Consider the following 18,567-nt stretch of genomic DNA (forward strand, 5'->3'; position numbering starts at 1 on the left):
TCTGTGATGATGTAATGAGCTGCTCCCATCCTAATTACAGCCATCAAAGCCCTCCTGCCTGGGACAACAGAAGCGATCAAAACAGCACAGGGCTCCCGGGTACAAAAGGACCCATGGAGGAGGGCCGCCCAAGTTTTTGTCTCTCCAAGTCACTTGAGAAACACTGAACTTGACCTCTAAAGTGGAAGAGGCTCTTCGGTCGGCCTGGACCAGGACACCGCAGCCCCTCAGGGGCTCCGGCAGGGCGGACGGCTCTCGGTCTTGGTGGGGCATGCGCCACCTCCCCGTGTCCCCAGCCCGAGGACTGGCCAGCCCTGCAGAGCCAGCCCTGGGCACTCTGCCTGGCTAGGCCGACACTTCCTCCCTGAGATTTCCGGGCGAAGGACCAGCTGGCACGCACCCAACCACCCTCTGCGCCCAGGTGAGCTGCGTCAGATGCACAGAGGCAAACAGAGTGCTCAGGGTTTTCTGTTTTCAATTCTCATCAAAGTTTTGATATATAAACAATTTCTTTTTTTAATATAAAAAAAGAAACAAAAAACACGACAGAGTGCATCCCTGCAAGCCCAGCTGGCCAGGAAGGGCAGTCTGCAAAAACTCTCCTGGAGCTTCTCCCTGGGTGAGCATACTTGCAGGAGCAGGGCAGCTCAGGAGGGACCACCGAACTCCCAGGCTGGACCCAGGGATGGAGGCTCAAATGCTACACAGCCATCGGGGGAAAAGATCGTCCACAGCAGAGACTCACCGCTCTGGACAGGAGGCCAGGCCCCGGCTTTGGGAAGAAACCCTTGTGAGCTCTGGGCTATCAGCATGGGACCGCCCAACAGAGAGGAAGGAATTTCACATATGAAATTAGGACTCAAGTCTCTAATCTGTTGTGGAAATGCCTTTCCTCATTACAGGGGGCCACCAGAACATGAAGTGAAAGCGATTTCATATAAACCTCCCCCGTCAGCCCCCTTGGGAATCAGCTTCCTGATTCTTGGGTGAAAGAACTTTGCCAAGTCAGCAAGTTCTGGTCTGAAAGGAGCTGGGTGTTCATCCCTAGCACACAGTACCCTCCCAGGCCCCTGCAGCCCCTGCCCTCACTCTCCTCAGGCCTGTCCCCATCTGGTGGCTGGAGGGGTCTTGGCTAAAACTACATCACATGTCACTGCCCTGCTCGCCGCCTTCCTGCAGCACCCCGCCGCCAGACTCTGACCCATCACGGGGGCTCATGACACATCGCCCGCAGCTGGGCCAGACTCTCCCTAACAACGGGCCTCACACGCCTCCCCCACCTCCACGGTTCACTCCTGTGCCCTGTGGCTCAGCCCGAATGCCATCTCCCCCAGAGGGCCCCCCCACCCCCAGCCCATTTCCCTCGCACAGCCATGACCTCAGGGCGGGGACCGGCTAGCTGCTGGCATGGTTCCTCCCCAGGGCAGGGATCCCAGGTTACTTGTTCTGTCGGGTATCCCCAGGGCTCAGTACTAAGTAGGTGCTCAGTGACTACTGACTGAATGCATCGACTTTCCAGTCCAGGCCCTGGCCCCTGCATGGAGACCTCACTGGGGGCCCATGCGTCCCATGTCCCCCGACCCAGGGTCAAACAGGCACCCTCCCTCCAGCACCCACGGGGGTCTGCCAGTCCACCCCTAACACATCGTACACGGTCAACACAAACTCCAGGTTTCTCCCTCAAACTGTGCAGAAACACTGGAGTTCCGGGAAGACTTCACTATCCGCCTGGCTCCGTGGCCCCTCACCTTGGTACACAGACATTCCCCAGGGGAAACAGGACCTCACGCCACATTCCCACAACGTAAGGGGAGAAGCCGGACGGTGTGGTGGAAAGTGGCCCTTTCAGAGGACAGCTGCACCGAGAAGATTCCAGAATGAACTAGTGATAGGCCTGCCCTCGGAGAGGCCACAGTCCAGCGTCTGCTCAGTGCCTGTGGAGTCCCCACTCAGGGCCGGCTGAGTCTATCTGCCTGCAGCCTGCTGGGCACCTGCTGGGCACACCCTGTGCGCCTGCCAAGGGCCTGCTATGTGCCCGTCGGCTGTCCACTACTGCCTGCAGAGCACCTGCTGAGCACGAGCCAAGCGCCTCCTGCATGCCTGTCTTTGGACCACCCGGTGCCCGGTGGGGGCTGCCACGCGCTCCCCGCACACACGCCTCCAGAATCTCAGCGACAGCGAGGGCCGATGTGCAAGTCCCATTCCAGACACGCTCCACGGGTTAACCCAGCTCAGTGTCACCACAATCCCGGGAGGCAGACAGCACCATGACCCCCAGAGACCCCCAGGTCCAAACTCACCCAGGAGAGGCAGGAAGACACCCAGCGGCATGCCCACCGCGCACCCTCGCCACCGCCATCCCAGGCATTTTCTCTCCTCCGTGCCCAGCTGAGAACCCTGAGGAGGAAGCCCTGGCTACGCTTCACTTCCATCTGGTGAATAATAAATATTGACTCTCTCTGAATCCTTGGCCCACGAGGCACACGTGGCTTCCGTGTTTGCACACCTGGACCCCCAGCCAGCCAGCAGCAGCAGAGCCACACCTGGCCGGGGCAGGGCGGACCCCCGGGAGACCCCAGGGCAGACTCCTGCTCTGGGACAGGGCTGGATGTGGTGGAGGGAGGGAGGCGAGGAGAGGGGGTCAGAGACACTCCAGCCAGAAATGTGGGGAAACCCATCCAACGTGCTCCAAGGTGAGCTGAGGCTCCCCATCCCCCCCTTTCTCCTCGGCTCCCCCATCACGCTGGAGAGGCCCCACCTCACCCTCCGTGCTGCTCACCTCTGAATAAACCCTGTCTTCATTATCTCTTTTGTTGTTGCTTAGTCACTAAGTCGTGTCCAACTCTCTGCAACCCCATGGACTGTAGCTTTGCCAGGATCCTCTGTCCATGGGATTTCCCAGGCAAGAGTACTGGAGTGGGGTGCCATTCCCTTCTCTAGGGGGTCTTCCCAATGCAGGGATCAAACCTGCATCTCCTGCACTGCAGGCAGATTCTCTACTGCTGAGCCACAGACGGAAGCCCCCATTATTTCCTCTGAACTGCCCCAAACTGGCCATCCCTCTGTCCTCACCATGACCAAGTCCAGGGTGCTGCACCCCCTCCTTGCTGCAGGGGCCACGGAGACAGACGCAGAGCAGGACAGGCACAGGGAGCCCCCACGAGCCTCCCGGGCCGAGGAGTCAGAGTCAATATTTATTATTTGCCAGATGGAAATCAAGTATAGCTGGGGCTTCCTCCTCGGGAACACGATGAACCCCTGATTTGCAAAAAACCAGGGGAAACCTCCATGGTTCTCAACAGATGGATATGACTCAAAGCTCAGCCTTGGACAAGAGTCTTCAATGGCTGCCTTAAGAAAAATGTGAGCCCCGGATTCAGACCCAGGGTCAATCCCAGCACCTCCACACCCAGCAAACTGCCCAGTGCCCTGCCAGGCCCTGGCTCCTCCTCTGTGTGCCAGGGGAAACCACGGGCTCATCTCGGAGGGACCTCGACAAGTCGCTAGGCATTCACGTCCGGGCTCCAGCAAGTCTGGCCCCTGACACTCCCACACCTTCGTGTCACTCACGTCGCCATCCTGCTGGAAACTCCCATAACACTCCATGGCCCACCCTCAGGGCCTGGCCTGGGGTCCTCTTCCCCCTCGCCCCTGCCTTCCGCCCAGGCCCTCTGCCCATGCAGAGTCCCCAGCCGTCCCCTCCACACACAGGGTTCCAGCAGCCTGAAAGGTTCTGCCCTGCCCGGACCAGTGGGCCAACACCCGGAGCCACATGAGACAGGAGAAAACGTGTAAGGGGGTGGGGGACTTCCCTGGCAGTCCAGGGGTTGAGACTGTGCTCCCAATGTAAGGGGGTGGGGATAAGTGATTCCTGATCGAGGAACTAGGATCCCACATGCCACAAGACGTGGCCAAAAAAAAAAGAAAACATTTGGGGCCTGGGTCTGTCCGACTGGGGTCAGATCCCAGCTCTCCCGCCTCTAATGCTCTGTGACCTTCGCTCCCTGAGCCGCTCCATAAACCCAGGAGGAGGCCATCGGTCACCTAGGTGTTGTCAGGGCGCCAGGTTTGGGGTGTGCACCTCAGGGAACCAGGGGCCTCTGCCAACCCCTTCGCGCCTGCACAGCCCTGGCATGGGGGGCACAGGAGCAGGGCTTCTCCGCCTGAGCACTGCTGACATCAGGGGCCTCGTGGGTGCTGCCCAGTGCAGAGCGGCGCCCCCGGCCTCCACCCACCATGGGCCACGTGCATACCCTGCCCCGAGCCGTGACAACCCGAAACGTCCCCAAATGTGACCAAACGCCCCGAGGCAGAGCCGGCCGGGGCGCGCACCCTGTGGGACCCGTTTCTATGCCCCCCACCAGTGAGCTCTTACTGGGCTTCCCTGGTGGCTCAGACGGTAAAGGATCTGCCTTCCATGTAGGAGACCCGGGCTCCATCCCTGGGTCGGGAAGATTCCCCTGAAGAAGGAAATGGCAACCCACTCCAGTATTCTTGCCTGGAGACCCCCATGGACAGAGGAGCCTGGCAGGCTACGGTCCACGGGGTCACACAGAGTTAGACACGACTGAGCGATTAGCACACACACCACTGCGTCCAGCCAGTCTCCCCAGGCCAGACCCCAGCCCTGACACACACATGACGTTTTCCAAAAGGTCCCTGTTTAAAAAGAAATGCCCAACACCAAGGACTCTGCATCCCGACCCTCTCATGGACTGCACGGAAGGGAGACCATACCACCAAGCTGAAACCGGGATGCTCCCGGTGCCAACGACAGCAGAGAGCCAGCATACAGCCTTCCATGACATCCGCAGCGGGCCCGCTTGGGCCCGGAGCAACCTGAGCAACCCTGTAACCCCAACCAGGACCAGAAGGCCCGCAGTGTCAACAAGAGGCGCCGACACCACGCCCAGGCCAGCCTTAGGGAGTGACGGCAGACCCTCCCTGGCCGCATGGACCAAGTGACCACCACAGCACTCACCGAGGCCAGACAGCCCGCTCTCCCATGCGATGGAGGCCTGGCAAAGCCCTGGTGAGCCCGCTGCCTGGGCCTCCCAGCAAGGCCTGAGTGGCAGGGTCCTCAGATCCCACTCAGAACTCAGGGCCCCACCAGAACCTGCAGAAACAGGATCTTGGGGGAGCCCAGGAATCCGCATCCTTTAGCTCTGAGGTGGTTCAGCAACCCCTGAGAGTGGCAGAACCACTGCCCACCGCCTTCTCAACCTTCCTTGTCGCTCTAGGTCAGTGGGGCTCAAACTGTGGGTGAGACTCATTGGCCCAGGGCTGACAAACTCCTCTGAAGGGACACATGGTGGCTATCTGCACCTCCTCGGGTCAACAGGCCTCCGCCGCCTCCGCCGCAATGATTCTACGGCCACAAACAAGGCGTAAATGAATGGGCGTGCCCATGTTCTAATAAAACTTTCTTTACAAAAAACAGGCGTAGCTTGTTGAACCCTGGATCAACAGGTTATTAAATCAATTTAGTAGGTCCCTGCTGGCATTTTATAATAAACAGAAGGGACCCGATTATATTAATTTTCCATACACACAGGGAGGGCTGGGCTCCTTGGAGAAAACTGTGTCAATTGTATGTTTGGTAGTGGCTGCTGGTATGTCCTGAAACACAGATTTCTAACAGTGGGTCCCAGTCAAGGAAATGAGAAGGTGGCCTGGCCTTGGAACTAGGCCCTGGGCGCCCGTGCCTGACCCTCACCCAGCCACAGACATGTCTGGTTCCACAGCTACTGCAGGTCCAGGAAGCATTCCTGGATTACCCCCAGCACAGGGGTCCTCCTAGCACTACACACCCTGACCTGCGGCTACCACCTAGTCAATCAATAAGCCAGGCAATCCCACTTCCAGGCATATGCCCACGAGGTAAAAACAGGGGCTTGTGCAAACACTTACACACACACACGTTCACAGCAGCACCATTCGTGACAGCAAGAAAGTGGAAACAGCCCGCAAACCCACTAACAGGTAACCCACACACTAAGGGTGGTCCACCCACATGGCTGAATGATCATGTGACCACAGGAAGGAATGACCCTCTGACACAAGCTACAGTGTGGGTAAACCTCAGAAGCATCATGCTGAGTGAAGAAGCCAGAAAGGAAAAGCCACGTGCTGTAACGACTCATTTACATGCAAGAGGGCCAATCCACAGAGACAGAAGGCAGATTGGGGGAGGGGAGGGTGGGGAGTGACTGCTCATGGGGACGGGATTTCCTTCTGGGGTGACGGGAATGTTCTGGAACTAGAAAGAGGTGATGGCTGCACAACACTGTGAATGTCCTAGATGCCACCGAAATGTACATTAAAGTGGTTCATTTCATGTGAATTTCACCTGGATTTTTTTTTTTTTAAAGGTCACTCTGGGACTTCCCTGGTGGTCCCCTGGCTAAGATGCGGAACTCCCAGTGCAGGGGGCCTGAGTTCGATGCCACGACGAAGAGCTCACACGCCACAGTTAAAGATCCCACGTGCCGCAACAAAGACTGACTAGGACCCGGCGGAGCCAACTAACTAAATTAAAAATATATACGTATTTAAAAAGAAGAAGGCAAGGGCCACTACAGTTTTGTTTTGTTTTAGTTTTTATTAAAAAAAAAAAAAAGTCACTACTCTGCACAGTTCTGAGGGCCTGGGCTGGCCATGAGCTTCGGAAGGATTCTCTACACAGGACCCCAGACGGGCAGGGCCACTCATCAGTCCCCCGAGGATGTGTGAGTGGAAAGGTCAGATCAGAACCAGGGCTCCCCAAAGACAGCCTCCTTCCAAATGACCACTGGACAAACTTATCTAGAAGTGTGTCCCGTGTCGGCCACAGAGACTTTGGCAACCAGCCTGATCTGGACTGCGGCCTTCACGGGGAGAAGAGCAGCAGGCCTTGCACAGAGGTGTATGTGACAGCGTCCCAAGGCTGCTGCCTCCAAGGCAAGGACAACTAATGGCAGGAAATATGGATTCCAGGGTCCAAGTCAAAAGAGAAATGTGGGTGTGGCTGGAGAAACTGAGTCATCGTCCAAAGAAACCATGGCCCAAGTGGGGCCAAGTAGACTCTGGTGAGCAACAGAAGGTTCCAGTGTGTGTTCTTAATTCCTTGTTTCAGACATATCATACATGCTCATCCCAGGGCTGAACACCAGTCCTGTCTCTTCCCAACTGGGATGCAGCTCTGGGCCTCAGTGGCCTCACTGACCCACAGGCAAAGAAGACACCTCTACTCCATGGGCTGGCAGTGGGGGCGAGAGGGGGTGAGCAAAACCACCCAGTGCCCAGCGTGGAGCAAGAACCAAGCCTGCAAAGAGCAAACGTGACCCACCCACCCAAAATCCTCATCCTGCACCCTTGCCACACTCTAATATATATATGTATATTTATTTTTTTGGCTAGGCTGGGCAGCTTGCAGGATCTTAGTTCCCCGACCAGGGATTGAACCCAGGCCCTTAGCAGTGAAAGCTCATAGAGTCGTAACCACTGAACTGCCAGGGAATTCCCATCCCCTACCACACTCTGACTGCACTCTTGGTCAGCTTCCTGACAACAAGATGCCCTCTCCTGGGACTTCCCTGCCTGTCCAGCAGTTAAGACTCCACTCTTCCAATGCAGAGGGCACAGGTTCAATGCCCGGTCAGGGAACTAAGATCCCACCTGCCACTCGACACCCCCTCCTGCCCTAGGGCCCATGCTCCTGCTGTTGTCTTTCCGGCTTGTCCCCTGTCACTGCCAGGCCCAGTTCAGAGTGAGAGGCCCCAGTGCCTGACAATGGGTGAAATGACGGGTCCACTTGAGGCCTTGAGGAAAACATGACCAAGTGAGCTGCCAGAGAAAGACAAGCATGCACATCTGCAGGTGACCCCTAAGGCCCACTGCCTCAAGGCAGCTTCCGCAAGGTACTCAGACTCTGCAGCCCAGGGGAAAGTGTCCTGGGGCTGCCATCATAAATGACTGCCAATGGGGAGAAGGCAGGGGCATAAAACAAAAGAAATTTATTTTTACACAATTCTGGAGGCCAGACACCCAGAATTGAGGTGTCAGCAGGGCCACAATCCCTCTGGAGGATCCTGTCTTGCCTCTTTCAGCTTCTGGGGGCTCCACGCATCCTTGGCTCATGGCTGCAACAGTCCAATCTCTGCCTCCATCATGCACGGCCTCTCCCAAGTGAGTCTGTGTCTTCTCCTCTTTTCCTGAGGGTGCCAGTCATCCGATCACCCTAAATTCAGGACAAGCTCATCTAAAGATCCTTATTCTACTCATATCTGCAGAGGCTTTTTTCAGAAATCGGTCATACTCACAGGTTACTGGGCTCTGCCGGTGGCTCAGACAGTAAAGAACCCTCCTGCAATGCAGGAGACATGGGTTCCATCCCTGGGTCAGGACGATCCCATGGAGGAGGGCATGGCAACCCACTCCAGTATTCTTGCCTGGAGAATCCCATGGACACTGGAGCCTGGCAGGCTATATAGTCCATGGGGTCACAAAGAATCGGCCACGACTGAGTGACTAACACTTCACTTCACACGTTCTGGAGGGCAGGATGGGGCCTATCTTCTTCAAGGCCCCCATTCCACCCCCTATTGGGCAGGCAGCTCACAAGCTGGAGAGCAAGGAGACTGCCGGGGCCTTCTGGAGGCGGGCGATGGTGCATCCCATCCTCTCCACAGAGCAGCTCGGCGAGTCCTGCGTGCATGCGTGTGTGTGTCAAGGCTGCAGATGGCACCAGACACTCGAAGCAGCCGGCATAGAGGCAAACAGTGCCAAAGCCAGGACGGAGGCCAGGACTGGGGGCGGCCTCTATACTCAGCTAACCCAAGACACCACTGCGCGGTGGCTGAGGCCCAGGGGCCTGGTTTCCCAACAGCCTGTGCAGAGCCACCCCCGTCACAGGGTAGGACCCAGAGAACGCCCGCCTTCGGCACAAGAGCCAGTGGCCCCAGCCGGGTCCCCGTGGATCGCTTTGCAGGCAGGCTTTTTCTGGCCCAGGCGCTGCTCCCCAGGATGTTCAGTGATCGGTCACAGGCAGAGCCTCCTGTGTCCTGAGCCGCTGGCAACTGGGCGACTCGCCCACATCCCCTGCCCTCACCTCCCACATCCGATCCACCCACACATTCAGTCACCTCTGCTGCCAAAATATCACTAATACCCACTGTTCTGGGTCACTGCCATGGCCAACTTCTCCATTCTCCAACCCAAGGCTACCAGCGGCCTCTCACCATCTGCCTGCTTCCCTTCTCACCTCTCCTGCCTGTTCAGCTCTTGGCCATCTTTGCAAGACACGAAGCACCCTTAAATGATCAAATGGAGAGTTACCACTTGAGTGAGCAACTCTACTCCGTGGTACAGACACCCAACGGAAAGGAGGACCTACGTCTATACAGGCGATCGGACGGGAACGCCCATGGCGGCGCTACTCACAATGGCCAAAAAGGCAGGAACAACCCAAGCGTCCCCTGATGAACGAATGGATGCTCAAAACATGGCGTCTCCACACAATGGAGTATTATTCACCTTAAAGAGGACTGAAGCGGGGCTTCCCTGATGGCCCAGGGGTAAAGAATTCGCCTGCCAATGCAGGGCACACGGGTCTGATCCCTGGTCCCGGAAGATCCCACATGCTGTGGAGCAACTAGGCCCGTGCACCACAACTCCTGAAGGCCCGTGCCTAGAGCCCAGGCTGCAAAACAAGAGAAACCACCACAGCAAGAAGCCACACTCCGCAGCGAGGACCCAGTGCGGCCAGAGATGGATAATTTTTTTAAAAAGACTAATAAAGCAACAGATGGTGGAGAAAGCACATAACACCACCGAACTGTTCACGACGGCTAAGACGGCAAATGTATATTTTGCATGTTTTACCACTATTTTTTAAAAGGGAAGGAAGGACTGATATGCCCCACAACATGGATGAACCTCAGAAACATGCTGAGTTTATGTCTGAGACGTCAGACACATAAAGCCACATCTTGCATGATTCCATTTCTCTGAAATGCCCAGGACATGCAAACCCAAAGGGATGGAGAACAGATCAGTGGTCGCCAGGGGCTTGGGGAGTGACTGCCAGTGGGGATGGAGCTTTCTTTTTTTTTTATTCTCATTGTTATTTTCCCTTTTCGGCTGTGCCAAGCAGCATGTGGGATCCTAGTTTCCCGACCAGGGACTGAACTGTGCCCCCCACATTGGAAGTGTGGAGTCCCAACCAATGGAAAGCCAGCGAGGTCCCAGGGACGGGGTTTCTCTCTGGGGTGATGAAAACATTCTAAAGTCGACAAGTGATGGTTATACAACTCTCTTTATATGGTAAAAACCAGTGGATGGTACAGCTTCAATGACTGGTCGGAACATATTAGGAATGATATCTCAATAAAACTGCTACAAAAACAAGCAAAGGATCAGGCCGCTGACCATCACAAATCTTCCCAGGGCTCCTCGTTCAGGGGCCAGTTTCATCTCTCCTGTCTCTCAACATGCAGCTTCAACTGTTCCAAGCCCTTCTCACCTCTGGGTCTCTGCACCTGCCTCCCTCCCAAGGGACAACCCTCCCCGGCATGGGGGGCTCTGTCTCACTGTCCAAGCGTCAGCCTCCCGCCCTAGCCATTCCTAGCACATGGATTTGCTTCTCTCTGAGAGCATCTGCCTTGTTTATTGGAGCAAGTCTCTCCTGTCCCATGCTAAAACCATGCTGCCTCTCCAAGCACATGGTCCTCATGTGCCTCAATATGCTGCTGGCCCCACTGTGGTGCTGGGGAAGACTCCTGAGAGTCCCTTGGACAGCAAGGAGATCATACCAGTCAATCCTAAAGGAAATCAACCCTGAATATTCACTGGAAGCTGAAGCGCCAATACTTTAGCCACGTGATGTAAAGAGCTGACTCCTTGGAAAAGACCCTGATGCTGGGAAAGACTGAAGGCAGGAGAAGAAGGGGGGGACAGAGGATGAGATGGTTGGATGGCATCACCGACTCAATGAACACGAGTGTAGATAGTGGAGACTAGTGAAAGACAAGGAACCCTGGTGTGCTGCAGTCCTTGGGGTCACAGAGAGCTGGACATGACTTAGCTACTGAACAGCAACCACCCTAGAACCCAGCACTGTTTCTGGGATATGCTGGGCAAGTAAAAATGTCATTTTGTGCAGTAAGCACAGATCAGGAATCTGAGGCCCAGAGAAGTTAAGAAACCCGCACTAAGTCACACAGTAGAGTGTCACAGCCCTCCCTGCACATCAGGCTGCCCAAGTCCAAGGATGAGGAAGGAAGGTTCATGCACTCACCCCTCTACCCTGCTACTCGCAAGTGGACCTCACTCCCCGTCCCCCGACCCGACCTAGCCCTTGGGGTCAACACAAGTGGTGCCACTCGCTCCGGGAGCGGACCGGCTGACCAAGAGAGGAGGCCCCAGCTGCGCCGCGCCCCGCCCGTCTGCAGGCGAGGGGCAGCTCCTGGCGCTGACCCACGTGGAGGCAGCACGGCAGGCTGCGGCCACGGGGGGTGCGCAGCAGGAGACCCGCCCCAAGCAGGCCAGCTCCCCTGCGCCACACGCTGCAGCTGTACCGCGCCACAGGCAGTCGCGGGAACGGGTGGGAACCAGCCTGCCCAGCCCAGTCTCAGGCACAGGCAACGGCCCACCCACGGTGGGTGCAGAGTTTTGAACTATCTGCCCAGGTACGTAGCTCGCACTCCCCTGCCCACACAGAGTTTCCTCCAAACCAAAGGCTTCTCAGCCCTGGCACTGCTGACAGCTGCGGCCAGATCACTGTCCGTGCATTGTGGGGTACTGAGCGGCACCCCTGCTCTCTACCCACCAGACGCCAGTAGCAGCTCTTTGCCCAGTCGAGACAACCAGAAATGTCGCTGCCCAATGTCCCCTAGGACAGAACTACCCCCAACAGAGCACTGCTCTGTTTGTAAAAATCTAGTATAAGCTTACCTCTGCCCAGGGCCCAAGCCCACCCCACCTCCCCAACTTCCAATGTAAAGGAGGCCAACAGAGAGATGGGAAATGGTTACCAGGGGCCAAGGGAACTGCTGTCTGCAAATCTTAAAAAAGCTTTTCTAGGGACTTCCCGGATGGTCCAGTGGTTAAGAAGCCATCTTCCAATACAGGGGCTGTGAGTTCAATCCCTGGCCAGAGAACTAAGATCCCACATGCCATGGGGCAACAAAGTCCGCACACCACAACTAGAGAGCCCTCGGGCCCCAACGAACCCCCAGCGCAGCCAAAATAAACTTATATTTCAGAATCTCTAAATCCATCAACCAATAAATGGATAAACAAATGTGGTCTGTCCACACCCAGGAATACTACTCAGCCGTAAAAAGGGAAGAGGAGGACATGGCAACCCACTCCAGTATGCTTGCCTAGAGAATCCCACGGACAGAAGAGCCTGGCGGGCTACGGTCGCAAAGAGTCAGACAGAACTGAAGTGACTTAGCACATAAAAAGGAAAGAAGTTTCCCAATAATGCTAAAATGTGGATGAAACTCAGAAACATAACACTGAATGAAAGAAAGCAGATCCACAAGGCCACATCTGGTGTGATTCCATTTATCTGAAATGTCCAGAACAGGTAAATCCACAAAAACAGAAAAGTTGGTGGCTGCAAGGGGGCTGGGGGAGCAGCAAGTGAAAAGTGACTGCTAATGGGTGAGGAGCTTCTTATGGGGGTGATGATAACGCTCTGAAATTAGACAGCGGTGATGATGGCACAACTCTGTAAATATACTAAAAACCACTGAACCATACACTTCAAATAAGTGAATTATATGATACACAAACTATATCTTGAAAAAGCTGTTATTTTAAAGAAATGTTTTCAACGATAATTCATTTCCAACCTTACAGCTGAAACCTGAAGACTGCCACACATCAGTGTAGCCCCTTCTTCCTGTCATACCACATACACTGGACACCTACTGCACCCTAGGACGCACTGCATGCTGGAGACAAGATGAAGTGGACGCTCCTATCCTTAGAAATCTTGACGCATGGAGGACACTCAAGTTGCACACTGTCATTCATTCATTCACCAGTCACATCCTGGAGCAGGGACGGGCAGGACCTGCCCGACAGAGAGCACCCAATTGACAGGTGCTGAATAAATGCATGGAAACAGAGATACACATTTTAGTCTTAAGGTCATGATCTCAAAGAGAAACAAGCAACTTATTAAAAAAAAATAACATCACCCCAAAATCCCACCCGAGGAGTCAAAGACTGAAGCTCACATCACAAAGGTACAGTGGATCTGCCTAGAAGAGTCACATGTTAGTTGCTCAGCCGGGTCCACCTCTTTCTAACCCCATGGACTGTAGCCTGCCAGGCTCCTCGGTCCATGAGATTCTCCAGGCAAGAATACTGGAGTGGATAGCCATTCCCTTCAGGGGATCTTCCCGACCGAGGAATCGAACCCAGGTCTCCTGCATTGCAGGTAGATTCTTTACCATCTGAGCCACCAGGGAAGCCCAAGGACAGTCAACTCAGATGCCAAATCCAGAAACCAGTGAAGCAGGTGTCTGTAGCTCCCACTCAACCCCTCCCCAAGGACCCAGGGTGCAGCATGGAGGTCCCATCCCTCCACAGGATCAAAGCAGAGATTTACTGCCACCTGTGCAAAGCATGCTCCCCTCCCTCAACCACCAGGAAGGGCTTGCAAGACACATTCCACAAAGGAGGCCACCGAGACCCAAGGAGTCTGCACTTCGTGGCGGTCGCCAGAAAGCTGAGGCCCAGAAGGAGAGCCAGGCCCCTGAGCCCAGCCACGACCAAGCCCCTGCTCTAGGCCCACAGCGGCTCCCCAGGCGAGGCTGGCAGGCCATCTGGCCTGCCCCTGCACACCAAATGCACCTGCCATCTGACGAAGAACTGTCCCTCCACGCCGGTCCTGAGGGGCCAGGGGCCATCTGTGGCCAGCTGTCCCTTGTCCTTGTGGGAGGAACAACACCTGGTCCCCACCATATGGGCTGCATTGGGGAAGGGGCAGCTGTCGCCACTCCAAGCTCCAAGACTGAGTCCAATCGGCCTTCCTGACCCCACTCAGGTCCCCATACGCGAGGCGCCAGACCTTTCCCTCAGATATCCAGAAGGGAGAAACACCTATCCCACCTCAGGTCTGCAAGTAGGGACACCTGTCCTTCCCCCAGCACTCAGGGAGTGAGTGCACAGATGACAATGATGTGGAGACACCTGTCCTTTCAGGGAGCAAGGGTGAGGGGGCAGCTGTCCCCTTCAGGTACCAAAGATACAGGAGCACCTATCCCAGCTTCCCAGGTAACAGTGACGCTTGCAAGCAGCACCCAGTTCAAGCACCTCAGTCTCACTCCCCTAGGGAGCAGTGATATAAAAGCACCTATCAGGTAGCAATGTGGGGACACCTTCCCCCTCAGGTAACAAGGATGTAGTGGCACCTGTTTCCTCCAACTAGTAATGATGCAGAGGCTCCTGCTCATACAGGTAACCGTGATGTAGTGACACCTGTCCCCCACTTCAGGTAGCGGTGATGGAGAGACACCTGTACCCCTTCAGGTAACGATGATGTGGGGGCACCTGTCCCCGCCCACGACGCCCGGGGCGTGGGGACACCTGTCTCCTTGGGCCGTGCCAAGCCCCGCCCCCGCCGCGCGCCCCGCCCCCGCCGCGCGCCCCCCGCCCCGTGCACGCGCGGGACATGCGCCCCCTCCCTCCCTCTCCGGCCCAGAGGGGTCGACGAGGGAAGCCCCCTTACCCGCGCGGCCCGCGTCAGGCTCAGGTCCTTCATGACCTCCTCGAAAGCCGCTGTCTCCTCCGCTTGCTTCTGGTTGTGCAGCGCGATCTTCTCGCTGAATTTCCGCGGATTGTTCGAAGTCGCCATCTTCTCGCCGCCGCCTCCTCCTCCTCCTCCTCCTCCTCCACCTCCTCGCCCCCCCACTCGCCGGTGCCTCCACGCAAGCGCCGACCAGACCCGCGGGCGGCGGGCAGTGCGCAGGCGCGTCGGCGAGCGTGAGAGCGGCGCGTGCGCACAGGAGAGGCGCGCGACGCGGGGGCGATGGCGCATGCGCGCGCTCCGGCGGCAAGCTCAGAGGCCAGAAGGGGAGGTGGGAGAGGGCGGGCGAGGACTTCGGCGCAGGCGCAGTGAGCCGTCTCCTGGCCCGCTGGACAGCGGCTGTCTGGCTGTTGGCCATGGTCCGGGAGCGGACTGGGGCCCTGGACCCCCCCAAGAGAGTGACTCCTCGAGGCAGATCCTTCCAGGTCACCAGGTTGGAGCAAGCACCCACTCCAAGGACAGGTAGCTCTCGAGGCTGAGCCTCGGCTCGGACCAGTTCAGCTCAGACACCAGTTCAGGGCATTGCTCATCCATGCATGCATTCATTCATTTATTGAATGCCTATGTATGCCAAGCATATTGGGGAAACGGCATGAGCAAGGAGACGTGGTCCCTGCCCTCATAGGGTGCACAGTCGAGGAGAGCGGAACAAAACCCACCAACAAATGACCCAAAAATTTTTCAGATGGAGAGAAATGTGATGTGGAAAATAAAACTAGTAATGGATAAAGAGGAGAGTGGGCTTCCCTTGTGGCTCAGCTGGTGAAGAATCCGTCTGCAAAGCGGGAGACCTGGGTTCGATCCCTGGATTGGGAAGATCCCTTGCAGAAGGAAAAGGCTACCCACTCCAGTATTCTGGCCTGGAGAATTCCATGGACCGTATAGTCCATGGGGTTCAAAGAGTCGTACGCAGCTAAGCCACTTTCAGATAGAGGAGAATGATGTTAGGAAAGGAGGCTCCTGTGGCCACCATAGTTTGGGGGGTGTGATCAGTCACCAACCCCAAATCCCAGTGTCATCCTTAACACCTTTCTTTCCCTATTCCTATTCCCTCTCCAGTCCCTATTCTCTGGATCCTTAAGCTCGGAAAACTGGAACTACAGAGCTCCGGCCTCCTCTCTGTGAATTTCTCCAGTCCAGTTTTACTCAAGAAGTCCAGCTTTTTCATCAGGTGCTAAAGGACAGGTCCAGAAACCCCGCCCAGACCCAGCAGTGAAAGGGAGAGCAGAGTCTCCCCAATGACCTTGGGGTGGGGGGAGACCTAGGCAGTGGGGGGACTCTAACATCTACTTGTTCCTACCCAAGCAGAGGGACCAAAACCACCAATGTCGAAAGTTTATATTCAGGAGGCTCTAGGGATTTCAGGGCATGGGCAGGGCAGAAATCAGGAGGGGCAGCCAGCAGAATTTGGGGTACCTGTAATTTTATAACAAGCACACTTTTTACCAGGGCGAGGGATGACTGGAGGGGACACTGATGGAAATCATAGGGGGACACCAACGTTTTCCAAACATGCTTTTATTTACATCTGGTAGCATTTTAATGAAATGTCCACATTAAATACATACACATACACATCTTAATTTGGAGTGTTCTGGGGACTGCCATTTCATACTGTTAATGGGGTTCTCAAGGCAAAAATACTGAAGTGGTCTGCCATTCCCTTCTCCAGTGGACCACATTTTGTCAGAACTCTCCACCATGACCCGTCCGTCTTGGGCGGCCCTACATGGCATGGCTCATAGTTTCATTGAGTTAGACAAGGCTGTGGTCCATGTGATCAGTTTGGTTAGTTTTCTGTGACTGTGGTTTTCATTCTGTCCGCCCTCTGACAAGGATGAGAAGCTTATGGAAGCTTCCTGATGGGAGAGACTGACTGTGGGGGGTCGAAACTGGGTCTTTTTCTGATGGGCCGGGCCATGCTCAGTAAATCTTTAATCCAATTTTCTGTTGAAAAACGGGGCTGTGTTCCCTCCCTGTTGTTTGACCTGAGACCAAACTATGGTGGAGGTGATGAAGATAATGGCACCTCCTTCAGAAGGTCTCATGCATGCATTGCTGCACTCAGTGGCCCCGACCCTGCAGCAGGCCACCGCCAACCCACGCCTCTGCCAGAGACTCCTGGACACTCACAGGCAAGTCTGGGTCTGTCTTTTTTGGGGTCACTTTTGTTTGTGCCCTCCAAGAGTGTGTTTCCCTAGATCTGTGTAAGTTCTGTGGTCAAATCCCACCGGTCTCCAAAGACAAATTTTCTGGGAGTTCTCAGTCCCTTTACGAGATCCCCAGGTTGGGAACTCTGTTGTGGGTCCTGGAACTTTCTTAACTCGGCAAGAATTTCTTTGGTGTAATTGTTCTGCGGTCTGTGGGTCGTCTGCTCGGTGGCTCTTTGGTGGGGTTAATGGTGACCTCCTCCAAGAGGGCTTATGCCACATGCCATGTGTTTCAGGTCTGCTGCACCCGGCAGGCCCCTGCTGACCTGTAATTCCACAGGATACTCAAACACAGGTCTGGCTCAGTCTCTGTGGGGGCTCTAGGACCTGGTGCTCACAAGGTTTTCTTTGGGCCCTCTGAGCATCTCTGGTGGGTATGGGGTTTGATTCTAAATGCAACTTCGCCCCTCCTACCGTCTTGCTGGGCCTTCTCCTTTGCCCTTGGACATGGGGTATCTTTTTTGGTGGGATCCAACATTTTCCTCTCAATGGTTGTTCAGCAGCGAGTTGTAATTTTGGAGTTCTAGCAGGAGGAAACAAGCACATGTCCTAAGAACTGATGCTTTTGAACTGTGGTGTTGGAGAAGACTTGAGAGTCCCTTGGACTGCAAGGAGATCCAACCAGTCCATCCTAAAGGAAATCAATCCTGAATATTCATTGGAAGGACTGATACTGAAGCCGAAGCTCCTATACTTTGGCCCCCTGATGCGAAGAACGGACTCCTTGGAAAAGACCCTGATGCTGGGAAAGATTGAAGGCAGGAGAAGGGGATGACAGAGGATGAGAAGGTTGGATGGCATCACCAATTTGATGGACATGAGTCTGAGCAAGTTCCAAGAGGTGGTGATGGACAGGGAAGCCTGGCGTGCTGCAGTCCATGGGGTCGCAGAGTCGGACACGACTGAGGGACTGAACTGAACTGGGGACTGCCACTGCTCTGTTTTTAGTATTTATTTTTATTTATTTGGCTGCACCAGGTCTTCTTTGCAGCATGTAGGATCTAGTTCTCTGACCAAGGATCGAACCCAGACCCCCTGCATTGTAAGCTCAGTGTCTTATCCACTGGACCACTGGGCAAGTCCTCATTGCTCTTTTTATCCTTCTTGTTCATACTGTTTTGAGCACTGTCTTGGACTTCTGGCCTTTTTGCCTACTAAGTATCTGCCCCCTATCTGGGGTATTGACAACCAACTGCCCTTCACTTCCTAACTTTCAGTCCCTGATTTGTGGTAGAGTTGGTCTCATGGCTCACTCTCCCTACAAAGTCTCCCCCTAAAATTTGAAAGTCTTGGCCCATCATCAGAGCCACTGCTCTGACCATCATGATTGGATGAGGGTAGGCACGTGCCCCAGTTTTCCCAGTGAGATACAAGTCTGGAATTTTTGTTTGAAGCATGGGAAAGAGAAGCACTGTCTTTGCTTGGGTAGCTGATCTGAAGGATAACACAGACCCCTGGGCTTCCCTGGTGGCTCAGACGGTAAAGAATCCGCCTGCAATGTGGGAGACCTGGGTTCGATCCCTGGGTTGGGAAGATCCCCTGGAGGAGGGAAAG

The 18,567-nt window shown here is 55.3% G+C and overlaps 1 protein-coding gene across 2 annotated transcripts in view; it reads right to left on the reverse strand.

Annotated features, from left to right (window-relative positions):
• The window catches only part of CRTC1 (CREB regulated transcription coactivator 1), an 81,822-nt gene extending 66,894 nt beyond the window's left edge, over positions 1 to 14,928 (reverse strand). Inside the window, exon 1 of one of the 2 annotated variants that reach the window (XM_061421511.1) lies at positions 14,726 to 14,928. In XM_061421511.1, the coding sequence (XP_061277495.1) occupies positions 14,726 to 14,851 (126 nt within the window). In that variant the 5' untranslated portion in view covers positions 14,852 to 14,928. The remainder of the gene's footprint in view (positions 1 to 14,725) is intronic. The other variant, XM_061421512.1, reaches the window with a different exon arrangement.
• Between the last annotated feature and the right edge of the window lie 3,639 nt (positions 14,929 to 18,567).

This window comes from Bos javanicus, chromosome 7, assembly GCF_032452875.1.
Source record: "Bos javanicus breed banteng chromosome 7, ARS-OSU_banteng_1.0, whole genome shotgun sequence".
Lineage (NCBI taxonomy): Eukaryota > Metazoa > Chordata > Mammalia > Artiodactyla > Bovidae > Bos > Bos javanicus.